General features: G+C 37.9%; 2 protein-coding genes across 2 annotated transcripts; both read right to left on the bottom strand.

The window, feature by feature from the left end:
• Positions 1-4,329: 4,329 nt before the first annotated feature.
• On the bottom strand, positions 4,330-10,850 carry LOC123975444 (solute carrier family 26 member 9-like). Its single transcript, XM_046056931.1, has 20 exons — positions 10,726-10,850; positions 10,392-10,531; positions 10,135-10,245; positions 9,815-9,990; positions 9,536-9,700; positions 9,288-9,440; positions 9,068-9,150; positions 8,820-8,967; positions 8,629-8,742; positions 8,408-8,485; positions 8,137-8,232; positions 7,940-8,046; positions 7,761-7,830; positions 7,579-7,671; positions 7,338-7,478; positions 6,893-7,144; positions 5,910-5,964; positions 5,423-5,559; positions 4,611-4,670; positions 4,330-4,500 (listed from the first exon to the last, which is right to left on the bottom strand). The coding sequence occupies exons 1-20, from the start codon at positions 10,848-10,850 to the stop codon at positions 4,489-4,491; spliced, it is 2,316 nt and encodes a 771-aa protein (XP_045912887.1). The 3' UTR covers positions 4,330-4,488.
• Positions 10,851-11,999: 1,149 nt separating this feature from the next.
• slc48a1a (solute carrier family 48 member 1a) lies at positions 12,000-15,743 on the bottom strand. The gene is made up of 3 exons (XM_046057213.1): positions 15,146-15,743; positions 13,991-14,158; positions 12,000-13,836 (listed from the first exon to the last, which is right to left on the bottom strand). The coding sequence occupies exons 1-3, from the start codon at positions 15,273-15,275 to the stop codon at positions 13,700-13,702; spliced, it is 435 nt and encodes a 144-aa protein (XP_045913169.1). The 5' UTR covers positions 15,276-15,743; the 3' UTR covers positions 12,000-13,699.
• Positions 15,744-15,923: the final 180 nt, after the last annotated feature.

A 15,923-nucleotide genomic window follows, 5' to 3' on the forward strand; every position in this document is an offset into this window, starting at 1 on the left:
CTGGCTTGTCTGTTTATTGAGATAAAAGCAGGAGATTTCTCCTCTGAGCTTCAGACAGGTGTGTTTCCTCTGCACAAGAGACAGAGGTACCCATGGGACACTATAAAATAAGAGAGCAAACCACCGATCTTTTCTTCTCCATTTTCCCCTTGTTTTCAGTTTGTAAGCTTTGTGTTTGGAGGTTAATGAGTATTATATGAAGAACAGTTTGGGGCGCTTTCATGTACAGCTCGCTGCAAAGCTAATTTACAAATATTTGTGTTAATGATGCTGGTATAATGTGCAGCCGAAGCAGTGGGCAATTTCATTAATGCTTGTGTGGTTGATGGTCTCAGCCTGCTCTGTCTGACATTTGTAGACACTGAGACATGGCTGCTCTTTGTCTCTAAAGTCTGATTCAAGTGTCAGCTGAGTCACACTCATGACAGTTCAATTTGTCAAGCCTTTCTTTAATACAGTATGTCAATGTGTAAAGATGCAACTGAAGTGAAACTGATGGTTCTTGAAGAGTTTTCAAGCCAGTCCCTTACTCTAAATAAATTAAAGCGTGTAGCACTGGAGAAAAACACAAACAACATGACCCCCCGAAATGATCTTTCAGTACACAAATACACAACTTAATGCATCAATTTAAGCTGCAGCAAATCATGAGGTCTGATTTACCACATTACATTAAAGCATTTCCTCATTTATGTCCATTTTGGTCTGTGAGTTTACCCTGCAACATTCTCAAAATTTAATGAAGTAATTGTGTACAAGCTATCAAATTATGATTGTGTATTAACACTCACAACACCCCTGATGACATGTTGCAAAGCATCATGTGGCTTCCTCCCATGCTTTAGTGTTCTAATGAGTTCCCTTAGCGTTGCACCACACTGCGTTGTTTTGCATTGTCTTGTCTAATTTCCCCGCTGATACTGAACGGCTCAGTAAGGAGCTGGTATCTGTAGTCATCACACTGCGGTTTTTATCTAATAAGAAGACAGTAGAGCAAACAGTACCTGTCGCTCTGTTTAATGAGTTGACGTGATGATAAAACACCTCACTGATGACACTCATTTGCATATCTGTCCAAAGTGATAGCTGCAAATCAAGCCTTGATGGCATGTTCAGAAGGAAGGTTAAATTTGTTTATCTTTCCAAAGCTTTATCTGCTTGTTGCAGCTTTGGTTTACGATACTGTTTGTGAAATTTAATTTATAAAAAACACATAAAAACACATTAAAAATATTAAAATACAGACATCTGTGTGCTTTTCTGCAACCTCAATTTTAAACTCTGTTTGTGGTTTTTATCATTATACAAAGGTCAATGTCTTTTGAAATAATTAAAACAGTGATTACTTTTAATGCAATAATGGTACTGTGAAATGAAAGAACTCATTACATCTACAAGTTGCAAAACAGAACAACAAAAATTGCAAGCAGGTTGAGCAGAATTTTCCATCAGACATGGGGTTGTGGTTTAATTTGACTATAAAAAATTAAGCATCATCCAGTCAGACACGCAGTCTCAATAATTTTATGCCTTAATTAATCACCAGAGAATGTTCATTGTTGGTGCATTTAATTGCTGTTGAACTACTGGAATGAGACAATACGCAACATTAATTAATACCAGCTATCACTGGTCAGATTTGCCCTTAGCAACTTTGTAAACAAACCCTGTCCTAAGACAATTTGCTGACATTGCACAATCAAGATTTATGATTCCCTCGCTGCTGGTTTCTTAATGAAGCAGAATAGATCCCCATACATTAAATGAATATGCAAAGCACCAACTGCTGTCACTTGATCAATGTCAAACAGCCATTATTTAAATTTCCAGAAGTGTTTTTTGTTGCTCTGTCATCCTCATTCCCTCAGATGGCTCTTACAAGCCCACAGCCCATTTGAGCAACAATCTTTTAATACAATGTTGGCTTCCTGTCTCTTTATTAAAGTGCTACAAATTTAAATCTTGATTCTAAAAGGTCAGAGCTGACTATTCTCTCAGGGACAGCTCTTCATAAAAGCGGACAAGTGCTAAATGACAAGGTCCCATGACTCAACGAAGAGATACCCTCTGACACCATGCAATTAGTCTCAATAGTATGAAACCACTGGGCGTGTAAACAAATTTAATACATAAATCTCTCCGTCTCAAATTTCTAAAAAGGGACCTTGTTAATTAAACCATCATGGTCAATGAATGTTTAAGGGGTATAAAATTAATTTTTATGTGAACTTGCAATTACAGGGATTGAGAAGCTAGTACATTATAATGGTATCTCATTTGAAAAGGGATTTAACTAGAAACATTTCATAATTTAATGTAATCATCATTTGACCTCCAGAAAGGATAGGGTTTTTTTCTACCTCTAGCTTTACTGATAAGGGTTAATTATAAGGAACAATATCAAGAAGGTCAAAATTATAAAGCAAAATAGGCAAAAGTCTATAGTAAATTTAGATAATGAAAAAAGTAAATATAATATAAATAAAAGCAATACACCATAACTTTAAATGTAATGAGGGAAGGGAGAGGTAAAAAAGGCCAAGCAGTAACTAGCTCTGGTAGATGGGTGCATTTTAGATGTGAGCTGGCTATTACTTGTGTTAAATCAATCTGTAATATGGATGAATGAGAATGGATAGAGACAGTATGTCGCCTACCTCCAAAGTACATGCTTATTGTACACAGCACAGGAAATGCTATGTGTCCCATACTGCTAAGTTGGAATGCCTCTTCCAATTAAACTGAAAGAAAAAGCAAAATGTTTTCCGAATATTTAATATTTATTTTTTGGTTTCAAGGTTCTGTTCTTATTTAAAAACAAGACTGGGACAGTTATTCAGTACATTAAACTTCTGGTCGGAGGTCATGACTAAACCATTCATATTATTGACACTAACTTTTATCAAAATTGTCAAATTACTGACTGAAAAGACAGAACCAAGGTATCCATACCCCACTGGCTCAGTCTATCCACAGGCCGCTCAAATCTAGTAAATATGTAGTAAATTATCTCTCAATAAACAACATCACATCCTATTGGCCCCTCTTCTTGTGATACCTCCAATGCTGTTTCCGCTTTCTCTCCACAAATGGCTCCTGATGTATGATTCACGACAGAAAAATAATTCTAACCATTATTATTCTCTTCTGCCTTTATTTAATTGAATTATCCACTTATCTTCTTTTTTCTTCTTCTTCTTTTTTACATTAACAAACCTACAAGAAAACACAATCAGCCCCGTTTGAATCTTGTCGGTCCTGTATGTCTAATGTCTTTATTCTTTATATAGAAATGTGCATATATAAAATATGATGTATGCATATTGTGTAACTGAATAAATAACCACAAAAAAAAAAAACTTTGGAAGACAAGAAAAGCAGGGCAGAGTGACATAATGACTCAAAGCCATGTGGCAAACAATGGTCAAACAAATTATTTCAATCTGAATATTTCCCTAATTTGAATTAATTAAATCAGGGCTTCTGCAGACAGTCTGATAACAATGAGGCTAAAAAGGAAAGAAAAGGATGAGCTGCAGGTGATGAAATTAAAAACATACACACAAAGATACCCCCACACACACACACACACACACACACACACAAACACAAACACACATTAAGTGATGAGAGACTTTCTCAGAGCTCCAAATTAAAGCTGATGGCCATAGAAACCTTGTAATCACTTGTGGTGCCAATTTATTGCAGAGAGGAAGGAGGGCAGAGGAGCAGATGTGTGCCAGAATACCTTAGGATGATTTCTTAATAGCTTCATAAATCCATTCATGCATCAAGCATACCAACACCACTGCTGCTGAGCTACACACCACAGGCCTTTCGGCACCTGCTACACAAACACAAGTTAGTTGCCCTACATTTGTCTCTTTACAGTCACTCTACTGATGCAACTGGCAACAATTAGTAGTGTTATTTTGGTTGTAGCTGCATTCTGCCTTATGGAAAATGATGGAGGCTGTTGTCCTTAATAGATTTTGCAAGACAACAAAGTCATGAAACTGCTGATGCTGTGTATTCCTCCTTTCATTTGTGTTTAGCCTTTCCCAGTGTCTTGCCTCCACAGGGACTTAGCCAGACTGCTCAGCTGGCTATACCTCACAGCTGTGGACATGCACACTCTCAGTTAATTACAAGACCACTTCTGTATGACTGCGCAGTCAGCAGGTTCACTCAACAGTTGCTATGACAGGTGGGCGAACTGAGCCTCAGAGTTGCCCTCATTATCTGCTCAGCGCTTACTTGGTATAGGGGTCTCATATGCTGGTATGTACCACCCCCTGTCTGTTGAAGTACTGACTAATGTGCCCAACCACAAATTAAAACATTTTATTAAGATACTTGATAGTCATTAAAAAGTTACAAGATCAAACACAGAATGTATTTTTGGCAACATTTCCATAAATTACAGTGACATTGAAGGTTATTTTTAGTATCTTCAGTTATGTCTCTTCTTCACTGCAGCAATCAGCATCAAAACATTTCCTGTAAAGTAAAACTACTCTTAGATATAGAATAATGGCTTCATGGTGAATAAAAATGAGTAGGCGAAACTGTCATTTTGTATTAGATTGTATTGGCAAACTACTACATACCTGCTCCAAATCCTTGTCCTCATTAATGTTAAAGGCAAGTTCTTGTGTTGCTATCTCTGCCTGCAGCAAAGTGAATGTACAAAGTCAAACAGGCATGTACACAAAACTAAAATGTCTTGCTTTCTATGCAATAATGATGGTGGTGGTAATACAGGCATACCGATGTTAGAGGCAAGCGTTAGCTAAAGTAACTCTAAAATAATCTTTAAGATAATCACATACCAGAGGGTTAAATTACGGTTTACAATTTTCATTCTGAGTATGAGTAAAGAGCCGCTTTATTTCAGGGGGGTTTTGACTTCTCAGCATCTGGACAGGAGAGCTACAGCATTGTGCCTTGGCAGCATATACTGGCAACACATACATAATACCCCTTAATAATCATGAATTAAAGATTGTCAATTTTGAAACATTGTTATCCATATCAGCTGTGTTTTAAATCCCACTGAAGAAAATGTCTGTCCAGTCAGATGCTTCAAAATTTGCCTATGCTTATCAGGCAGCACGAGAAGATAAAATCAGGCATACAGGATATGCACCATGACCTTGGCGTAACTTACAACGTTGTTTGTTGTGGCACTTAATGTGTCACAGAAATCTGTGTGATATTTCTGTTTACCCTTGTTGAACCAGATAAGGTTACAAAAGCAGTGATAAAAGAGGAATTTGTTACTTTGAGTAAATCTAGCTTTTCTACTCTTCTTAATCCCTCCCTATATCCCTAACCTTAGAACCTTTGAACAGCAGGTGTTTGTATGTGATGTTATGAAAAGGATTTGTTTGATAAGGTTATTTTATACAGTGGGGCCTACCTTTAGGGAGACTCGCCTCTCTGCAGAGGTCTGCTGTGCAAGCAGAATGGCATCGTGGACAGAAAGGAAAAGATTACTGCGGGGAATATTGCCGTTATCAAAAGCTCCTCCAGCTTCCAGTTCCTCATACACCTGGGCTGCAGGCGGCAAGACAACAAATACAAGGACTGAAACCAGTTGTAAGTAAAGACAAGTTAAATGGCTATACTATTTGCCAAGAGAAGAACACTGATTTGATGCTTAAAGTTAATCAATCACAATAAATTACAATTACTGTGGATCACCCTTTACCTCACTAGGAAATGGAAGGCACCCTGTGACAAGTAGACATGTAATCTCTGACTTGCACTTGTACTCACTTTCTACCAGTGTCCTTCACAGACCTTATGGACATAGTGTTGAATGAATGGCTAGGTCTGTGTTGTCATGCCAACTGTTCAGTAGAGCAAACAATTGTGAAATTCACTTAAGTCATTTAAGATTTTACCTTGAACATTAGCCAGGTATAGTTTAATGCCCAGCATCACGTAGCTTGTGTTCATCTGTGTGGGAAATAAAGGAAGGAAGACTGTTCAAGGACATGCTGGAAAAACCATGATTGTATACACCCATACTCTTAACAATTATCTCATAAAAAGGTTCAGTAACAAACGCTAGGGTTCAAACTTCAAAATCCAAACTTTTTCACAAAAAGGGTCAATATTAGATCTGTATAGAAAATAAATTTCAGGGTTTGTTTTTTTTTAAACTTCCAGGCTACTGAAGAGGAGAGATACAGCAGTGTGCTGTGGCAGACTAACCCAATTTTGCCAAATCAAGCTGAGTAGCTCTTTTTTATATTTAGATATTTCTCTTACACTGTACATGTCTCTGTTTCTTTAGCATGAACACATCAACATGGGAAAGTGAAATGTCAAATTACGCTCATGTCAGTTAACCTAGATGTCAGTTTAGGTTAACCATGAGCTAGTCGCTTCTAGCTAACATTAACCATCAGCTGAAAATTTAAAGCTTTCTGCAATGTAAACACAATTTAAATAAACTAGGTTAGTCACCATGAAGCATATGGTTAGCACAGTAATGTTTAACTGCTCCGCAAGAATGCCTATTCTTAGTTTCTATAAAGGAGAAAGAATTTTGTAATGTTAATGCTTGTTAACATTAGCCATACCAGTACACCAGTAAAGATGCATGCGATATTTGTAACCTTAATCAAAGATTATTAAATGACTTGTATTATGCTAAAATGTATTGTATATCATCATTATTATTTTTATTAAATATTTGTTGTTGTTGTTGTTTAATTAAATGGAAACTATTTCTGTAATCTAAACAAACCTCTTCATGCTTATAAAGAACCCCACGAGTTCTTTTCTATAAACCCTGTAAGGTTCTTACTGGACCTTTTAGGTAATATAGAACCTCTTGTTTTAAGAGTGAATTTAGTAGTACTGCAAACAAGCTTCTTACCTTTATCAATACTTTGACACCCATTAGGTCTATGAAGCAGACCCCTGCCAAGTCGAGGATGAGGGTGTGGAAGGGCATGGGCTGGGACTCCAGTGTGACATCAGAGGGACTGGGTGGCTCTTGGTCAGGCGACTGCTCACCCAGCTCAATGTCACAACAGTGGAAGTTGACATAGCTGGTGGGAGGTTCAGGTTTGTTGGCAATGCCATCGTTCATATCAAAGTCATTTTGCAGTTCAAGTTGAGATATGGTCTAGATTTACAGGAAGTACATAGTCAAAAGGTGTACAGAAAAGGTCACAGATTGTATTTTCAGAAATTCTTTGTAATGCTTAACTGATTGGAAAATATCGACAGTAGAATCCTGACCCATTAAAACGTTTTTGTATGTGTCTCTGGCTATGAGCTACAAGGTGTGCATTTGTCATATATACTTGGGAAGCCACCTGAGCCTTCATGTTAACCAAAGAGCTGGGTTTCCTCCTTCTTGTCTCCTTGTCCTTCTTCTCTTCTTTTGCTTTTTCCTTCTGTTCTTTCTTTAAGAACTTTCGCCTGGCCAGGATAAGTTTGCCAGGGTCCAGCCCGGTCTAGACACAAACATGCCTACGTAAACATCCATTTGCCACATGAACACATTCATTCAAATCTGAATAACCTTGACTGACAGCAGGACAATTTTCACTGTACCTTTTTGATGACCCTCTGGCGAAAAATTTCAGCATTTGCAAAATAGAGAGGTGAGCAGTAGTTCACTATTTTCACACCTGTTATTGACACAACCTGTGGAGTTATTATCAAAACATTAGCATGCAATTCCCCTTACATTATGTGTAATGACAAAAATACACAAAAATATTAATTTTTCATACCTTACTGTAAACCTTTGGATTTTTGTAGATATCTGTAGCCATAATCTGAACCATTTCAGAACCATTACGACTACGAGGAACACATTGTTAAAATAAAAATAATACAATATTCACTTTACACTCATTGTCTTTTTAAAATGTTGGGTCAGAAAGAAAATTGTATGGATTTGCATACTCACAACTGTGTCTTGAATATCACTACCAGGATGGAAAAGCCCACTCCGATGGCAACTCCATAAGGCAAGCTAAGAAAGAATGTGGCCAAGAATGACACAACCCACACACACTGGAAGAAACATATAAATATAAATTAAGATAAAATATTTAAAAAGATATTGCATTGTGCTGCAATGTTGCATCCAAGGCTTTGGCTTACACAATCCAATTTGCTCTTTTTCCATAAGAAATAGGGATCAGAGAGCTGTAGGAGTGTGTTCTTCAGGTTTACTGCAATCAAGGCTCCGAGCACTGACTGGGAAAACCAAGGAACCATTATGTCACTAACAATGCCTAGATTTTTGTCTTTCCTCTATTTAAATGCCTTGTATATTTTTTAATTACACACAACAACACACACACACATATATATATAGGGCTTAATTGGCATGAAAGTTTTGAGAACAATGTTGCCTACTATTTCCACCTACTTTTGGAAGTGGTTTCAGGAAGGCTCCCAATGCAAGCATGGTAACCATAACGACAAGCATCACACATAGACTGGCAAACTATGAGAGGGCAGCAACAGAGGTGCAGTAGTTAGCTGTTTGAGTTTGTTAATATTTTTTATGAAATTGCACTGCATGTATTACACACAATGCTTGGCCTCAATTACAGTTACAGTGCCTTGACTAGGTAACACAGCACTGACCTGTGATGTTCCACCAGCACTGTCCACAGCCAGGGTTACAGACAGGGCACAGCAGATCACATGGATCTTAAAAAAGGATCCGAGAAAATTGCTGCAGCCAAGAGCCAACATTTCCTGTATAAAATCATGGTATTTACAAAATGTAATAAAATACACATTTTGAACTAGGAAAATGTATGCAGTTTTTCCACCTGGTTGGGATCCACATCATAGCCATGCTTGGCTGCCAGCGTCCTGCCCATAGCCAAGTTAATGACATACCCCACGATTGCCAGGGAGAAAGCTGTGCTCAACATGTCTTCCCATTGACTCACTGTTGGCAGGATAGGTGCTGGGAATCTGGACAAGAAATATATCTAAATTCAGTATTTAAAAATAGTTGTTGCATGAGTAATTTTATTTAATGAAACAACCATTGATATGCTGATGTATGCTTTACCCCAAAGGGATTTCTCCCACTATGTCCATGTGATAGATCTCAGGAAGGTGCAGAGGGCCTGAGATAGCTGTGGCCACCACCACCTTTGTAGAACAGGAATAGGGGTCAGGCACCACTATCGACCTTATACCGTATATTAGTCACAAATCTACAAAATAAATCTGAACAACAGCTACATGAAATCAAACAAAAATTTAAAAAGTACACTTTTATTACTTACAATAATTATCTCCATAGGAATGGGGAAGGGCAGCTTGTGGCGGTAGCGTGCACTCAGTTCCTTCACAACAATCAGAGCTACACTGCTGACCACAGCAAATACTAATGACGCTATGTTGGTATCAGGAAGGCCACATATAATATCTACGAGAGTCTATGAGAAAGAATTAAAATTACATATTTTATCTGCAAATCACACTACCAAATTGTCTTGATGTTCTTTGATCACAATTTGAAAGAGTCACTTACATATATAACGGCCAGTGGACCACTATAAGGTGGCACTTTGATGCCAAAAATGTACTTGAGCACTGAGATGAGGATCTGCAATCCTGCAGCAGTCATGAAGCCTCTGACAAAGGATTCTGACAGATAGATGGCTACAAACCCAAACTGCACAAAGCCAAGGCCAATCTACACAGAGACAAGTATTTGTCAATGTGTCTTTTAGATTAAACTGTACGTTACATTTCTTTAATTTCTTTCAAATTTCACTTTAAAAGACTAGGTGTTTAGTGCTATGAGTACCTGTATGATTGCAGTGAGACAGGCCAGGGTTCCAGATATTCCCAGGCGAACCTCATTCATCAGTTCTGTGTCCACTATTGTAGCATTAAGAGTGGCATTGAAATGACTGAAGTCCGATTCTGGGGCCAGCCTAAGACACACCATTCCCACCATAATGCTGAGGACAGCAAATGTACCTAGACATAAAAAGTAGTGTGTCACATCTATTTTCTTTGCCATACTGCAAACTGGGCAGAGACAGGCTGATCTGCACAGTGCAGCACCGGCAACTTATCACTGTCATCATATGAAATCGCTGTAGATAAATCAATCTGATTTACCGGGGACCATCTGGTGAGCAGTGCCCATGAAGAAATATGGGATGAGTGGGAAGAAAGAGGAATAGAGGCCGTTGACAGGAGGGAGGTTTGCCAAGAGGGCAAATGCCATGCCTGGAAAGAACAGACACCTTTTTATAACTGTCACATAAATCATAATAGCATATATAAAAATACAAAAACTATGTTATATACTGGCCCAACTCTGCAGCAACTAACATCAGTCAGTGGGTATTATATAGAGAAGAGAATTGACTGACCTTGGGGAACCTGAATGGTGCCAGCGCTGACCCCGCTGATGACATCACACAGTAGGTTTTCTTTCACTTTGTACTTGGGAAGCCAGCTCAGTACAGGCAGATGTCTGAATAACAAGCTCCTCAGTCTCGACACAGAGCATCTGACAGAAACAAACAAGAGAAACCCTTTGAAGAGCTCAGGTTTTCCGGTTGTTACTTTGTAAAAGTCCACAACACATGTCCAAACTTTAAATTGAGTCACAGCTTCCGGGGCTCTCCACTACTTGATTAAAACCCAAAGCTTGTCAGAGGTCAGGTTTGTGTGATAGGAAGACATGTAGTTGCAATACTGTACCTGAAGAGTTTCTTCACTTTCTCTCTGACAGGGAATTGTCGACTCTTTTTGTCAAACTCTCTGTCAAAGTCTGGGAGGTTATATGCCGGCCTGTCAATCACATAACGTGGGCGGTCCTGGTGCATGGCTAAAGCATATTGAAAGATATTAAGACCATAGAAAATTCACAAAACACTAAATCCTCAAGGTGCAATTCAAGGAATTACCTGAACAGACAAATAATTCATGCCAATGCAGTACTCTGTAAAACATATCCATCAGTTGAAGTGACCATGTCTTTTATTGAATCTCATATCTTTTGCATTTTTCTAAAATAATTAGTCTTTAACAGCAAAACACAACATTTGAATATTAAACCCTAGCCCAACCGATTTGAGGATTATGTTTATACAGTTGTAGAAACAAGTGAGTCTTTATAATTACACTTCTAGTGCCATACTTCAAGTGCAAGGACCTAATCTAACCTTGAGGATGAAGGATCAGCCAACAGGTCGGTGGACTGCTAAAATATTTGCCCAACACCAGGTAAATAATAGCACACACACAAGGTTACTGTGTGTCTTACGGTCTGCAAAAGACTGAAACGATTTAAGAGGGCTACCACATTCCATGTTAAATATGAAAATCTATATTATATCTGCAAACACTGGAAAGCATTTTACTATTTAGAGTGAACGGTCAAACTTGTGTATAGATGTAATTTCTGGAAACTAGCGACTAATTTTGAACAAAAAGCGATTTATTTAGGCAAAAAGTGCTTGTTACACTGAGATTAGGCATCAGGGTTAAAGCAACAACATAAATAACTGAATATAAAGATGGAGCTGCAAAGAGACTCTTCACAACTAAAAAGTCAGTAATAAAATAAAGTACATAAAGAAATTTGTCTTCTTATGTCACTGATAAATGAGTCAAAATGTCAGCAGCAAGTAATGAGCTGAACTCCAGAATTTAACACATTGATTTCAATTTCAGTATTATTAAATTTAGACGCTCTGATTCTGTTTTTGTTCATGTAGAAATCAGAAAAGACAGGACAGTACCTTACTGTTGAAGCACGTTTCCAGGCATTTGGCTCAGATGTGTGTTTTGCCCACTTATTTGATTACTTATCAAGCTACTCTAAAGCCCCTTTACACTTTATGGGTGGAGCTTATAAACTGAAAAGCTTGAAAAACTTCAACATATGTGCCTTGCATGGATAGCACAATCACTTAAATTGTTTGTTATCGTTATCTGTGTAGTATATAGCAAGGAGACAACATGAAATAATAAACAATTAATGCAACTTTAATGGGTTCAGTTTCCATGTACATGTGGCATCCTCACATTCATTCTCTCATCAACAATACATTTTAACATATCTTTTGGTAAACGGTAGACATAAGGAACAGCTGGAACTAAGCCACTTACAAAGCTTTATTTAACTTGACTTACACAAATTATACAAACTATAAAATTAATATCTATAAATAGTGTATTTCAACATTAAAAAGGGTTAGACAGAGATGACAATGTGTAATACATAATTTTTTCCACCACTGTAATCAGGATTTGCGTGCAAAACAATGCCGTCAATATCAAAGACTAAAGTGCAATAATGAATCAAACCCATTTTGTTTTCTATGAAGAGGAATGTCACAATTTTCAAATGGACTATTGACAGAAAAAAGCAAGTCGCCCCCTGGTGGAACAAAATATGAAGAGCAGAAATCCCTTCAGTTCTTATGAAAAGAAAAGCAAATTTTAAAGGGAGAAATATCTTTCTTAAAATGCTTCACTGACAAATGAAGGGAGCAAAGAGACTGACTTTGCAGACACTAAGACAGTAGCTGCGATTACATGGACAGTTCAATCTGATCATCTCAGAAATCATTCTGATTAGAGATTGCAACTTATCTGTTGATGATTCAATAAAATGTGCCTTTAGAGTCACCAAAGCATTTATACAGAATCTAAATTTTTTGATATACGCAAAGTGGATCCGCCCACTGTGAAGCTTCTAATCTGCAGGAAAAATAACAGCAGAGGAAGAAGTGGTACCGCCTGTTAATACAATTTACAAGATCGTGTCCTTGGAACAATATATGAGGAAACTCATTCACATTACCTAATGTTACCCCAATGTGGGGCAAACATGCTCAGAAAGAATATATTTATTCCAACCAGAGAGAAGCAATCGAAGTAAGCACTTACATGGTTATTAGGTGCAACTATTTTCTTATTGAACGGATTATTAAAGGATTACTCCAACTCCTCTCAACCCAGTTAGGGATTCCTTCCAATCGTCTGGATTGAGCCAGTCTCTTACAACTGAGGTGGTTACATGAGGCATTGTTATTGTGATTGGGCAATTATTCAGATAATTAGTGGAATATGACGGTTCATGTAAATGCAGCTAGTCACTGTCTAGAGACATGAGTATGCTGTGGTTCAAAACTGCAACTATGAAAAAGCTCATTTGGGTAAAAACATTCAAATACTCCAACAAACACAGTCACCGTAGCATTAGCAGAGTGGCTTCAGGTAAGAGGTTTTAGTTTTGGTTCTGAGGATTTCAGCTTTGAGAGTATTTTCACTTTCATTTTATCTCTGTATTAAAAGCCTGTTACGGTGGGGATTTCCTTGTATCGTTAAGTTGTTTTAAGATTAAACAATCCCAAGATAAAATCCCCCCCCGTTTCATCATATAGCCTCAGAGAATTCATTCAAAAGCACTTCCAGTCTTCGGATGTTTAGACTTATGACTACTTACAGGAATATAATATGTGGGTCATTAAAAGTAGGGGAACAGGTTACAAGAAAAATACAGAGCCTGTTCAGCAAGTGCAACTCCATGTGGTAAAAGTCAGATGACTTGTTAATCTAGCCATGTTTGCTTTTCCGCCTCATTGTTACAAAAGCTCTTTGACCAGCTCCGGCTGGCAGCCTAAAACCCCTCACAGTCCATCGCAGTCTATAAAATCAGTAGTGACTAGAAATCGCTGAGGATGCTTATGTCTGCAAACTCCTGGCGATATCTGTATGAGTATAAGGCCAAGAGGAAGGACCATTTGAGAGTCAGGAAGCTCCACACACAGGAGAGATACAGGCTCCTCGGGTCAGTAGGAGCTGTGGGACAGAAAAAGCAAGGTGATGAATACATGCATTAGGAAATCAATCATCTTGCGTCAAAAATAATGAGTTAACAATAAATGTTTCCTTCCAATTCTGTATTATACTGTATATAACTCATTATAAAACAAGGAACACTAGAGAGAATTACATTGCTTCTGTGTAATGGCGAGAGTAAGGAAGGTGATGAAGGCTGCCAGTGCCAGAGCTGAGAAGAGCAGACCAACAGTGATGAAGAACTTGAGGCCTTTGAGCCAGGTGCGCCAGTAGTCCTGCAGGTACATGATGTGTGTGACGAGAGCCCAGAGCGCCAAAACTCCTGTCGAAAGATAGAAACACACACTTTCATTGTATGTATTTTATAACAAGGTCTACACAGTGAGGAGACTATATCCAAAGCATAATTTTAAATAATCCACCATATACTGTTGAGGCTGAAGGCATAATTTCATTCCAATTAATCTGATAATTATTTTCTCAATGTATCATTTAGTTTATAAAAATAGTAAAAATCCATCCTAATGGCAAGGTCTACAAAAGCTAAGAAGACCAAAAAGACAAATAAAAACAAAAAATTGGCTAAATTGAGTCGCTGGAAGTAGAGTGTTGAAAATGACAATCATTAACTGATTACAAAAATAGTTACAGATTATCATCATCTAATAGTTTCAGCTCTAACTGTACATATTACAATTAGAACAATATATCAGTCAAGCCGACAGATATTGATATTACCTTACCTGTAAAATGTCCCGCTCAGTATGTTTCTTGGTTTCAATTTTAAGAATCTAAAAGGATCTGTATCAAGATTGTTGTTTAATTTCTGTGTTTATTTTTTTTAATTACTATCAGCCGATATATAGTAATCAGATTTTTTAAACTCCCAAATGTCATTATCAGACTCAAACCTACATTATCAGACGGGCTATAATACATAATGGACTTTCACATGCTTGAATATGTGGCAGTCACTAAAACTGGCATTCTGTATGCCTACAAGTGATGCTGATGAAGGTGATAAGCAGCAAATCTGGTCATATGCACAAGTGTGACCTATGAAAGAATACTGAGCCAGCTATAATTCAAACAAATACTGATAGCAACTAATATTGTTAAGATTTCAGTGCCTAGAGTGAGACTATATTAAGAAAAAACACATTTATATGAAATGATTATGGTGTGGTGTTGCCTGTGCAGGCCAAACACCACACAAAAGGATTAGGCAATGCTCCAATATCACGTTAAGATGACAAATCTGCATGTCACAGCAACATTTTATATTACTGCTGTTAGGTGTTTAACATACCTGACAGGCCTCCCATGGCCGCCGTCCATGGCTGCTTGTATGCAATATTCCAGACTAAGAAAGCCGAAAGTCCAACCAGAGTGCCAAAGGTAGCATACCCTATGCTAATGTAAACTCTGTTGATTCCCATTGTAAAATCCAACTACTTCTATAAGTGTTTGTAACAGATAAAGGCTTTTTTTTTATTAAACAGACTGGTATTAAGCAACATCAACAGCTTACCGCCACATTATGTAACTAGCTAAAATCCTTGATACTAACGACCGGAAAACGACAAGATGAAATTCCCTCCGACTGGCCGACCAGAGACAACGACGCCTATAAGTGAACTAGCTTTATAAGTTGCTAAATAATAGCCGGTTCGTGAGCCTTGTACAACACACAACCTGCGATGACACTATTTATATTTCTAGCTAACAAGCAAGCAGCAACAAAACACAAGTGCTTATCGGATGTACACCGCAAAGATGACATGCTGTGCTCCAGAAAACACTACCGTCTTCAGCCGGTGCCGCAACATGTCGGTGAGGAGTACATTTCGTCTTCTTTATTGGTGTGTAAGTGTACTTCCCTCTAATACTACACTCGAAATACAATAGTATATTAGTTGGTGCTGTTCTGTGTTAAAAAAAATAAATAAAAATCTCTCGGGTGTTTTGTCAACAATTTGCCCTAAAGTCATCTATCACTTGTACATATAATATCTTTGCAGAGAGGAAACCCCCTGCTCGCCAACATACCGCCCCTAGTGGAGCAACGAGGAACAGCCATTATAGAG

Source organism: Micropterus dolomieu, linkage group LG08, assembly GCF_021292245.1.
Source record: "Micropterus dolomieu isolate WLL.071019.BEF.003 ecotype Adirondacks linkage group LG08, ASM2129224v1, whole genome shotgun sequence".
Taxonomy (NCBI): Eukaryota; Metazoa; Chordata; class Actinopteri; order Centrarchiformes; family Centrarchidae; genus Micropterus; species Micropterus dolomieu.

Bases quoted from the DNA above. Each gene is read 5' to 3' on its own strand.
- LOC123975444 (XM_046056931.1), bottom strand. From the start codon at position 10,850: ATGCACCAGGACCGCCCACGTTATGTGATTGACAGGCCGGCATATAAC. The intron at 8,743-8,819 runs GTGGAAAAACTG...GATTTTATACAG, and splicing joins ATGATGTGGATCCCAACCAG to GAAATGTTGGCTCTTGGCTG. The intron at 5,560-5,909 runs GTAAAATCTTAA...TGCCGCCTGCAG, and splicing joins ATACCTGGCTAATGTTCAAG to CCCAGGTGTATGAGGAACTG.
- slc48a1a (XM_046057213.1), bottom strand. From the start codon at position 15,275: ATGGGAATCAACAGAGTTTACATTAGCATAGGGTATGCTACCTTTGGC. The intron at 14,159-15,145 runs GTATGTTAAACA...ATCTTTCGACAG, and splicing joins GGCCATGGGAGGCCTGTCAG to GAGTTTTGGCGCTCTGGGCT. The intron at 13,837-13,990 runs GTAATTCTCTCT...TCTGTCCCACAG, and splicing joins CGCCATTACACAGAAGCAAT to CTCCTACTGACCCGAGGAGC.